General features: G+C 40.8%; 1 protein-coding gene across 5 annotated transcripts in view; it reads right to left on the bottom strand.

The window, feature by feature from the left end:
• vps13d (vacuolar protein sorting 13 homolog D) overlaps positions 1-12,314 on the bottom strand; it is a 62,876-nt gene extending 50,562 nt beyond the window's left edge. For 4 of the 5 annotated variants that reach the window (XM_037771821.1, XM_037771824.1, XM_037771823.1 and 1 more), the window contains exons 1-10: positions 11,766-12,311; positions 9,267-9,473; positions 8,619-8,696; positions 7,059-7,249; positions 5,405-5,485; positions 5,144-5,260; positions 4,144-4,248; positions 2,911-3,081; positions 1,566-1,666; positions 1,185-1,353 (exon numbers count right to left, since the gene is read on the bottom strand). In XM_037771821.1, coding sequence (XP_037627749.1) covers positions 1,185-1,353; positions 1,566-1,666; positions 2,911-3,081; positions 4,144-4,248; positions 5,144-5,260; positions 5,405-5,485; positions 7,059-7,249; positions 8,619-8,696; positions 9,267-9,363 — 1,110 coding nt within the window. In that variant the 5' untranslated portion in view covers positions 9,364-9,473; positions 11,766-12,311. Of the gene's footprint in view, positions 1-1,184; positions 1,354-1,565; positions 1,667-2,910; positions 3,082-4,143; positions 4,249-5,143; positions 5,261-5,404; positions 5,486-7,058; positions 7,250-8,618; positions 8,697-9,266; positions 9,474-11,765 lie in introns of all 5 variants that reach the window. The other variant, XR_005207177.1, reaches the window with a different exon arrangement.

Genomic DNA, 12,314 nt, shown 5'->3' with positions numbered 1-12,314 from the left:
CAAGTAATGCATTAAGTCATCATTGCAGCTCTAGAAAGCTTCTGAGTATCTGTTGTGCACGTGTTTAAAGCAGCAGTAGGTGGAATTGGAGCACATATGATTAAAAAAAGTTATTTTTATAAAACGGTCACTATATCCTGACATTAGTGCATGAGACAGGTAATCTGAAAAAAATCATGTGCCTCTCTGTCCGTTTCTCCTAATGGCAACTGCAAGATTTCATAGGCCGGAGGAAAACAACCAATCAGAGCCGACCTGGAGCCTTACCGTCTCTGAGCAGCTGCCAATCACTCGCGAATTCCGATCAAACGAATATGAATCAATATTCTGTTACTGTAATGCCTATTTCTCGCATAAAACATATTCAGAAATATATTTTTAGTGTACGGTTTAGCTGTAAAATGAGAAAATTTGTGACCCGGCCGCCATGTTGAGATCAGTTGAGGAAATACCAAGCACCACCCACCAGCGAGAGCAAACTCAGAGCGGACTCCGAGTGGCATTCCTTTGCACTTTTTCTAGTAAGAGGTTGGAAATTTTCGAGTTCCGAGTCGTCTGGAACGCAGCACGAGGGTTAAGGAAAAAACGCTTAGCTATTTATCTATACATGGCATTGCATTAGTGCTTTTCGCTAGCTTTTATTCCTCATCTTTACAGAACAAATGCCACATGCACCATCTGATGTGTGGAGCTAATGTAGATGGACAAATTTAAGTTAAACTAAATTAAATTGTTGACTTATTAATTTGTATTAGAAGGGTTTACAATTTTGTCTGCTTATGGTTTGTTTATATCTGCATTTGATATGGTAAACACACACTGAGCAAATAACCCCTATATTTCCATTTTATTCTTGTTAATTCCCATGGAAAGTTTCCAACTTGAATCATTTTGCAACCCAACTTGGGTCTATCCATTATTTAAAAAAAACAAAACTTAACTAAACTCTACAACTCTAGGTGGAAAAGCTTAGGAACCTGTGTGCATCCTATTTGTGATATTGGTAAATCAGACTGTTTTAGGAGTTCTATTAGTAAAATAAAGGGAATATGAGGGACAATATAACATCAATGTTAGTTAGGCTTGGTTGTTCAGACTCGATATTTGGGTTATGTTTAAGGATACGAGCCATATATTTACTTAAATGTTTGCTGATGCATTATGTCTGTGTTACAGTGCAGTACCTCTTCCTCGGGACTCAGTGGGATTCCTTTGAGCCTTCTGAAGTAGAGGCTAGTGTAGGTCTGGGCATCTCGCGCCCGGTGCAGGGCAAAGTTCCAGCTGCCTCGCCGCCGCTGCTCCCTGATTTCACTCAGGTTGGCCTGGATGGCAAACATCCACCACTGTCGGCAGCTGCATGGAAAAAAACAACGTTACAGGCTCAAATCTGATTCAAGGAGTCAAAGGTGTACTACACAAACAATATGAGTGGTGAAATGTGATGTGGCATGTGGCAGTGAAATTCAGTTTCACTCTGAGAGACAGAGTCTGAATCAGATTTTGTGTCCGAAGAAGTTTGCAAGTGTAAGAAAGTCAGACCCACGATAACATAAGTGTGAATTTACCTCCCAGAAATTGGTACTTTTGGTCTCCACTTTCGGTAAAGCATCTCTCTCTCCCGACGGTCCAGCTCTTTAAGGAATGCCATGATCTGCTGGTATTGGACCTACAAGAGAACAAACATACACATTCAGTCACTGCTCTGTCTGCATGCTCCTGTTAAATAAGATAACTAGAAAAGTCCACTCAGTAGAGTGCTGCTTCTTCACCAGAGGTCTGTACTACGAAGCAGGATTTGGGGTAATCGAGGTAAATTCAGGTTTAACCCTTCAGGGTTTCCCGTCCAACGACGGTGGTTCACTTCTTACCGGGGTAGATCGCCATGGTAACTTGTGCTGAACAGCTAACCTGCTCTGGAGCAGGTTATGTTCCAGATAAGAAATCAACTCGTATAAAAGCACCGCCTACTGACCAATCAGAGCTTGGTGTTCAGATTGTATGATAATATTACACAAATACGAAGAAGTTACAGTCATAATCCAGGTTAAAAGTAACACAGTTTAAACTGACAAATGCAGGAAGGACTGCTGGCTGTATGCTGTGGGTGCTTATCGTTTTGAATTATGTTTTTATATTTATATTTTTACTTGCTCTCAAGTCCGTTTCACACCGCCGGAGTAGAGGACGCAGCTGAAAGAAGGCTGAAATAGTCACACACGCCACAACTTTGTTAAAAGCTATAATATGATAAATGTTATCTATTCCTCCTTTCTGTTTCGAAAGCTATTTATATATCACTGTCACATCTAGATGACTGACTTTGAGTATTCCGTTAAATTAATAAGTCTGTTAATTTACGCATTCACACATCGGCAATTCTTTCTTTTGCCAGCTGTCCTTCCTGCATTTAGCAGCTTCAACTGTGTTACTTTTAGTCTGGATTGTGTGTTTAAATTCTTTGTATTTGTCTAATATTATAGTTTACTCTTGGTTTGTATAATACGCAGCTCTGCCGACAGTAGACTTGTCCATGTTTGTGATTGGTCATATGCTGCAACATAAGACCGAACATTTCTATGGATGTCAGTTATTCAGCCACGACAAAGGCCAAAATGTGGCCTGCGACAGACAAGGTAAGGCTTGTTTTTAGCCTCGCCAAGTGCTGGAAATGTGTTTTACTACTGAAGCAGCTGTTGATCGCTTGCTGCTCCTTGAGCATACAGTCATAAAGGAGCACAGAAAATATCAGTACAGTATGCGAGATTAGCTGCAGACAAGACAGACAGACACACACACACACACACACACACACACACACACATAACTGAACACATTACCAGCAGTCACGCACTGCTCACACGGGCAGTCTGGCCCTAGCGTAATCACATTAGCTTGGGTGATCATACAGACCTGTGACAGGCGTAAGGACATGGGCTCCAGCTGAACTTGGCCTTCGATCCGTGGGGTGTGTCGGGACCTCAGAGGCTCCTTTGAGGCGTTTCTTCTGAGCAGCACGGAGGCACACACTGGTTCGAAGATGTACTGATGCTCACGGCTCTGCATGCACTCGGTCATCGCATCCTGTACGGTTACAAAACAATCGGACTATTCATATGGAACTTTATCTCTTGTGCTGGAGATAAAGCCAAGAGGAGGTCTAATTGGCAGGTTCCACAGGTCTTACAGTACAAGTGCTCCACCAAGCAGTAGGGGTGTAAGAAAATATCGATGCACATGAGTATCACGATATTATGTTATGCAATACTGTATCGTTTCTCCAAAACACTGTATTGATTTTTTATTAACCTCTAAAAGCCTGACGGCCTGCCATCGGGCCCGGCCGCTACTCGATCTTTCCGAGGTTGTAGTGGGTTCAGTTTTAAAGCTAGAGTGAAGATATATGTTATACGGTCTCATATGAAACTAGAAAACCTAAGGTTGGTACAAACCATGTCATACTAGCTAAATAATTCTCCAAAGTTACGCTAAATTTTGGCGAGGAAAAACTGGCATGGTGATTTTCAAAGGGTTCCCTTGACCTCTGACCTCAAGATATGTGAATGAAAATGGGTTCTATGGGTACCCACAAGTCTCTCCTTACAGACATGCCCACGTTATGATAATCCCATGCAGTTTGGGGCAAAAAAACATCTATTTTTTTGCATGCAATATCCATTTGTTGTTTTTGCCTATTCTAAAATTTCTGGTGTGTTCTTTATACTATTACAGTTTTCCTAAAATTAAATTAAAAAAAGGAAATCGCAATATATCGCAATATATTGAATCGTTACCCCTGTATCATGATACGTATCATATCGCCAGATTCATGCCAATACACAGCCCTACCAAGCAGCATTGATTTAATGATCCATGATATCATTCATTACTGAAAATCTCCAGGTATGGTTGGGCATTAAATGATTAAATACGCATGGAAGTACAAGTCACTTTTAACCCTAAGTACAAACAAGAAATCACTATCATTCAGTGCTGTGTGTGTCGAGTAACAGGAATGTCTCTATTGCGCTAGTCGTACGGTTCAGTCTGCTCAGGTATAAATTAGGATGAACCTTGTCTAAAAGAAAAGTGAAGTGGTTAACTGTGAAGTTCAGAACTAAGGTTAACGGTCACCGTGTGTCTGACCTGGATCTGATTTAGGGGAAGCTTTCCCAGCATTTCACACTCTGTATCCCAGTAGACGCTGAAGTCCTCTATCTCCAGCTGCTTTTGTCGGAGGAGCTTCTGGATCTGCAAATAAAAATAAAATCCTTGTTAACCTTTAAAGCAAAGACCTGCAGTAGTCCTGGATCAATTACAATATAAAAATAGTGTAGCATTATTTATTTATTTAATTATTCTTAACAACAATGTATATTAAATATTAAAAGGGTAACTTCAGTATTTTTCAACCTGGACCCTATTTTCCCGTGTCTCGGGCGGCGGTAGCTCAGTCCTTAGGGACTTGGCTTGGGAACCGGAATGTCTCCGCTTCAAGTCCCCACACGGACCAAATCTGGAGTGTGGACTTGTAGCTGGAGAGGTGCCAGTTTGCGTCCTGGGCACTGCCGTGGTGACCTTGAGCAAGGCATCCACCACCCAAACTAAATTTCACTGTATGCTGTACTGTGCTACGTACAATGTGTGACAATAAAATTGGATTTACATTTGCATGTTTTTGTCTCAACTGACTAATAGAGACAACGATTTCTGAAATTGGTTCAGTATTGAGGGAGAGAGCTGTAGACGGCAGCTGTTCACGGGCTGCAATGCAATCCTATTGGGGCAAGCTGGCACCGTCATTTACGTCCACTAAAAGTGCTTGTTTTTGCCATGAGAGGCTCTGATTGTTATTAGAAGTGTCTGACATTATGGAAAGAGTCTCGCTCAGATGTGACGTGTTGCAGGAAGACAACAGTGGAATAATGGAATACCTTCATGGTGGAAACGCGAGTGCCAGCCAGGCAGAGTTTGAGAACACAAAGCGGAGCTTTAAAGAAATGTTTGTTTTTTTTGGTTCAAAAATTAAATTGGACCACTTTAGCACCTGTTCTCATGAATATGAATAAACTTTAACTTCTTCTTATTTACTAAAAGTGTAAATGAAACAGAATGAAGTCTAAAATAACTTTGAGTGAACACTCACCGTCTCTTTGGAGGGGTTCTGAGCAGAAACGTTGTTGATGCAAACCCCAAAGGAAAAGGGTTTCTCTGGGTTGGAGACGTCATCCTCAAATCGAAGATGCACATCTTGGATCTTCAGCTACACAGAAGCCAGAAAAATCAAAGTTGAGACTGTAACTTAACAATAACAACCACCCCGGGGGTATTGATTGAACTGATGCATACAATACATGCGTTGTTTTGACACACTCCCAGCTCTAGTATCTGATGTAGGATGGCTTACCTCAATGTTTTCCACAATCCTGGTGACCACTGAGGCAGTGACGGAATACCAGTAAGACTCTCCTCTCTGTTCACACTCACTCTGGAAGAGACAAACACATACTATTTATGTATATATTCAGTACACATACAGTACATACACTGTCAGCAATCACAAAGAAGTTAAAAGATAAAAAATGTAAGTTAGTAGAGAGAGAAGAATTGAAGTTAGACACGATAAAATAAGTGAAGGTGGCAACGGACACAGAGTAGGCCAAGATGCATTATTCAATTCCATTATTTGATTTAGGTAAAGCCATCCGTTTTCCTAAGTGGGAATCAGGGATTCTTTTTTTCTGACACGTAAACACTTTATGCTGCTACAAGAACCATCTGATATCGGTGCTCTCTTTGTCTCAGATTTAACATCTTAAGCCCTAGGGTGCTGGAAGGTGTGGTTCGCCTAGACAGACATACCCAAAATAAATCAAGAATAGCTCCACAACTACCAGGTCTATATGCATGATATTGGTCTCTATGGATAGGTAAGACCTCAGAGAATTCATCCCCAGTGTAAGTAACATCATGACTGTCACTATGCCTGAGTAAATTGTGATGGTCCAAAAATAATTTACATTTTTATCTAGCCTAAAATGTTTTCTAGATTAGACAATGGATAACACCATTATATAATGATGCTATGCACAGAGATGCCGCTGAATTCATTCAGCAACTCCTTGACTACAACTGTGCCAAAGCATATATAAATAACACAAAGAACATCGATTCTACAAAGGTTTTAGTAAGGATAGGACCAGGCAGACTCTCCATTTGGCCATTTGGATACCCAAAGTGTGCCAAATGGGTTTTCTACCTCTTGAAAGAGAATCTGGCTCTAAAATACTACTGCTATCCACTACAGGAGGCTATGTGCACACAATGGAGCCTTTGGCCATGACATTTACCCTGTGCATCATCACATTCTACCATTGTGCACAGTATAAAATCAATAAAAAGTCAACTAAATTGTATAATTTTGACTCCAAATGGAGTAGTTTTATTATAATAATGAAATATAATCAAGTAAAACTTAGATAATATTTAAATAAGATCAATAACAATGTAAATAAGATAACAAAAAAGAATCCAAAGTCGAGTATGTACAATCAATATAAAAAATACAATTTCTCGTGTGTTGATTTTGTAACTCAAATATTGAAATCATTGCCAAACAAACATTGTTTGAACAAAATACACTTGGAGTGTTGTTTTAGTAGCGTTAAGGCCTCGTCTTTTAGAAGCAATTTTGAGACCACCAGAGCATTTAATGAAGTTTTTAAAGGCAGTGTTTTAACACACAGCTCAGCCGGACACGGTATCGGGTTCGTCCAACCAACAGAGGTTAAAATCATCGTGAGAACACCGGAAATAATAGTTCAGAAACATAAATAAATTGTGTTTGTGTAAAGTGACATGCAGCACAAAATAATGTATATGTTGCACAAGCATGTAGCTACTCCAGCATCACTCTGAGGCTGTAATGCTCATTAGAGACCAGAAAAGTTAACTGCTGGATGGATAAAAAAAATGAGGGAGGATGTTGTTATTTTTAATCCTAACCACAGGTGGGACAAACAAAAAGCACATTTTATAATCCGTAGCGTTGTTCAACCTACTTTGAATTTGTCTTCGAGGGCCTTGAGGAGACGTGTTTTGCGCTCTCTCTCCTCCTCTCTCTCCTTCTCTCCATCATATTCCTGCAGCTGGGCGGGGCCGATGATCAGGTTGAGCTGGGACATGGAGATGACCCATGGGTCACTGTGAGGCCGGTAGAAAGGGATCTGGAGGGTAATCTTTCCAATGAAGCCTGGTGAAAGACAAGAGGACGCATGGATCACACTAGAGGAAACACAGCCTGAGTTCGAGCACGTAGGCCATTTTTGTTGAAACAAGATGCAAATCAGGTATTTTTTGAGCCAGGTAAGAGAGCATTTGTAAAGTTTCCGCAGATGTTTTTGGATAATCTCTTTTAATCTTGTGCTAGAAGGGTTGTATTGACATTTTAAAAAAGTGATTTTTATAAAACGCGAGTCACCGTGCCCACCAACACGCTTTGCCTTATAGCCGAGCCTCATCATGCCACAGCCGCCCTCCACTTTCGTCCTGTTCTGACCTCGATGCCAGCCTGTTCGACTTTTGGGTCACAGGACTCAAGGTATTGTGCGGGTCACCGTGAATTGTTCATTCAGGTGCTGATGGGGAGCTTCACTTTATCATTTACGCCCATAGAGGGCGATGCTGCTCAGGCTCCGAGGTAGTCCCAGCCACCTTCAGAGGAAGCGAGGGTGGCTTTGGCATAAACAAGCCAAAAGACTGGAGCCGGCCAAATGCAGATAATATCTGTTACATCTAGAGACACAACAATGTTACAGATCAGTGCTGGAGAATAACTATATTAGGATTCCTTCCATTGGCTTCCAGGAGTCCTTATTTGTCTCCAGCATTGTTATTTCTCTTTTTCAGATCAAACTCCCTGACTTTCCCTTCAGAACTCACTCAGACTCATCTCATTTCAGCTGTGAAAGCAGGCATGTACGATGAAGAATGCTGTTCCTCCGTCTTTACATTAGAGCACACGTCACCAGACAGGAAAATCCACATTCAGTTTGTTATGATGGGCAAAACGATGACGGGCTCCATGAGACACTCCCTTCCTAACATTCTGCATGTTGGCTTGTCCTTTACATTTGTCAACCATCTGTAGGATGTTTGTGATTTGGATGAACTGATCTTTTTAAGACATTTCTACCTGACAATAGAATTTGAAAGTAGACACTTTGTTGAGTTCAGTTCATCAAAATTAAACACGTTGCGCAACTCCGCTCTGCTTTATTCACCAAACATTTTGCTATCTTCTATTTTCAGGCACAATATAAAACACCGTAAATGTTACTTGCCCCTACAGGCTACAAATAGTTTGATTTGTTTATCAGCGGTTATCAATTAAAAACAAAGACTAAAGTTAATTGTCATTATAATCTTTATCAAAGTAAAAATTATTACTTGCGCTTCAGCTCAAAAACGTTGTCTTTAACCACAAACAAAAAAAATCACATTAATTTAAGAAAGGCAAATGTGCAGCCGTTGCCTTTAAGAGCAGTCCCCTATTCCACTTTGGTTATAGTTTTGGTTCGTTGTGTTTAACCTTTGTGAGGTCATCAGTCAGTGCGTCTCACCTGCTTTAACTTCAAACGGCAGGTCAAACTCTCGGAGGGCATCTTTCCTCAGAGGGAGGTTCTCCAGCTCCACTGCACCTGAGGAACGACAGGAAACAGACAAACACCGTCTTTACCAAGCTTGGGCTGCCTCATTTTCCCAACAGGTGTTGAAGATTTCAATTTAAACCAATTCAAATTGGTTATAAGTGTGTGTTACACAGTGAGCAAATGATTGTTCCAGTGTAAAGGATTATACCACTGGTTTTAAATGTCTTAACACAGTTCCTACTATGACGTACACTTTGTTGCCAATTTCTTAGGTACACCTAGCTAAAACTAATGCAGTCTAATACAATAAATCCTCCCTTCATGAAGGTTATAATGTTCAGTTTCTTTTAGAGAGGTGTTGATTCAACTGTATGATCATTTTGGAGGATTAAGTTTGTGGTCCTGTTGAACTGTGTTGTGTTATAGATAGAGGTGTTTGTGTTATTTAGTCTACCCTCAATGACATAAATGGGGTGGACAAAATAATAGAAACACCTGTCAGTATAACACAATTCAGGATGAGAAGGAAAGGAAGAAGGAGGATGAAGGAAAACGTAAATTATAAAACAACCAGCAATCATTTTAAGTGACCAGAAAGATAGGTGCATGTGTAATTACCTTTCAGAAGGGCGATGGAGAGCTGATCTGTGTTCAGGTTGCTGACATATTTTCCCAGGTATGTGTTTAGCACCCAGGCAACAAGGCCCTCCAACATCCTGGTGGCTCAGGGATGATGAGAGCTACTCCAAGGTGTGGGAGGAAATTGTGACGATGAAAAGCACGACCCTCTCGGTTGTAGCCCTCACAAGGGGAGGTGTCCAATGCCTAATAAACACAGGAGATATATTTTGTTAAGATGAAAACTCTGTCGTCGTAAAACTCTGTTCTCCTGTATGGGTGAGCCATCATCTGCATCAAAGTCCATTCTAAAATCGAGCATTTGAAAAAGTTACTCTGTTCATAGCCACAGGTAAGTACTAGAGCTGTGTATTGGCAAGAATCTGGCGATACGATAAGTATCATGATACTTGGGTAATGATTCAATATACTGCGATACTGTAAGCAAGGCCATGTATTGCGATTTTTGTCAATTTAAGTTTAGGGAAACTGTCATTGTATAAAGAACACACCAGAAAGACACCATTTAAGAATAGGCAAAAACAAATGTATACTGCATGCAAAAACTACTTGTTTGTTTTGCCACAAAGACTCGTGGGTACCCATAGAACTCATTTTCATTCGCATATCTTGAGGTCAGACGCCAAGGGGACCCCTGTGAGAATCACCATGCCAGTTTTTCCTCACCAAACTTAGGCGTAATTTTGGAGCATTACTTAGTCTCCTTCACGACAAGCTAGTATGGCATGGTTGGTATCAATGGATTCCTTAGGTTTACTAGTTTCATATGAGGCCACTTCAATCTACCTTGAAAACTGAGCCAGTGTGACTTGAAAGAATTATTAGTTGGTCGATACATGTCATCATACAAGACACAAGGCAACTGCCTAATAAAACCTTATTATACTGCTTATTACCGTTTACATGTGATATTGACATTAGGAGTATTGTCATTCTTACTGACTGAGGACACCAAATACGACTCCAGTCAAGTTCTATGAGGCAGTTACATGCCCGTGTCCTAACGTTGAATACAGCCACGCTATTTTACAGTCTATGTGACGTTTTTTATTGCAATGTAACGTAATGTTCAGAGATAACGTTATCTCTAAACTGTTATTCTTCTTACTTTTATGACCTAGACACAGGGTCTGAAATTAAGTTTTTAAGTTTAAGGACACTTAACTTTTCTACCAGCCACTCAATTCATTGTCTGCCACTTCTGAAATCTATGTGTGTAACGCTTGAGAATTGTAAACACTGAGTAAGTGGTACCCGACAGTGGAAATATGGAATATATCATGCAACCTCAATCCCTGTTCTCTATTCAACATTCAGAGCATTAATATATCAGCAAACAACTATTGTCTATGTAAAGATATAGAGGAGTAATGTCTACCTGAGCAGAGAATGAAGTCACTCTCCCTCTGTGTGTGTGTGTTGTAATCGGAGGTTCTCAGTGCTTTGTTGACATAGCCGTGCATTGCACGCCCCAAGGCTAGCTCACGGCCGCCACAGTGCACTGCCTGAGAGGCAATAGATTTGCTCTCAATTTTGCATTTAGTACCTTTAACTTATGAATAACGTTTTTTAAAATAACATGTCTTAATATAAGAAATACTTATCTGCCATAGTGCCAGGTGACCTGAAATTTCTACCCGCCAGCCAACATTCATCCTGTATTTGGCAGGTGTGCAGATGTTAATTTCATTCCTGCCTAATGACAGCTCATTTAATTGGCAACAATTTGGCAGCAGACACCAAACTGGACTGTTACGTCGTGTCAATGACAGCATTACAGTTAGCTTACTTAGTTACAGAAATAAAGGTGTCTAATCACACTCAATGGCTTAATGAAGACTGCCTTCACTTATCCAACGTTGGCAGAGCGACAGCAACTTTAAAGGTCCCATATTAGTCTCATTTTCAGGTTCATACTTGTATTTTGTGTTGCTACTAGAACATGTTTACATGCTGTAATGTTCAAAAAAAACTTTATTTTCCTCATACTGTCTGCTTGAATATAGCTGTATTTACCCTCTGTCTGAAACGCTCCGTTTTAGCGCATTTTGACGGCATTGAAACAGAATTGCGTTGCTAGGCAACAGCTTGGGTCCATGTTTACTTCCTGTAGGCTGATGACATTCACATACACTGCAACAGGAAATAAACTGGGACACATTTAGCATGATTACGTTTAAAACTGTTTTATTGTATATTTGTGACATCAAAAATGGACAGAAATCCTGACAGCTTGTTTCAAAAGCAGAGTTTCTGAATACAGGGTGTGTGTATATTTCTCTGTGGATTGAGTGTTTCTATACTTTCACAGTATTTATATAGGACTTAAGCCTGCTTTATAATAAAAACTTTTTTATAATATGGGACCTTTAAGATAAAGTTATAGCCTCAAAGCAGCATCGTAACATGACCTTACCTCCAGCTACCAGAGACCCAGACAAGGTTAATATAACGTTACAGTGTAACTCACTGACTCACCGCCAAGGACGACAGATGTCTGCTAGCTCCTCATCGACCCAGCCTTGCTGAATCCATGCCAGCCAGCCAGCCTGTCAGTAGGTGGTCATCTCTTGTGTAAACCACTGAGGACAGGACTCCAGGGACAGTTAGCGTTACATGAACCTCACACCGTGGACAGCCAGGCAGTGCTCCGACAGTCACTAACTAGTGACAATGACAGCGGACTTATTGTAAAGCTGTCACCACCGGCACACAGCACACAGCAGACAGCTCGGCGTGGTTGTGGTGACGGACAGAGCAAGGTTGTGATCCTACTTAGCTAACTAGCCACTTTGCTAAAACTAGCTTGGGAAGGTTGAGTAACGTTACTCACAGACAACAACAGACAGCTGGCGATAAATAAGACTCAAAGACAACACCAGCAGCGTGTGTGCTCATTAAAAACATACTTAATCCTCCTAGAGTACAGGGGCGGTTGTTGTATTTGGAGACTTCAGAGTTGTGTGTCGCTGCATCGTAAATAGACCAGACACACTTCCTAATAGCGCTGAACCTCCAACACACACT

This window comes from Sebastes umbrosus, chromosome 6 (genome assembly GCF_015220745.1).
Source record: "Sebastes umbrosus isolate fSebUmb1 chromosome 6, fSebUmb1.pri, whole genome shotgun sequence".
Classification (NCBI taxonomy): Eukaryota; Metazoa; Chordata; class Actinopteri; order Perciformes; family Sebastidae; genus Sebastes; species Sebastes umbrosus.
Note: the sequence above shows the minus strand (reverse complement) of the source record. Positions and strands in the feature narration are given on the sequence as shown.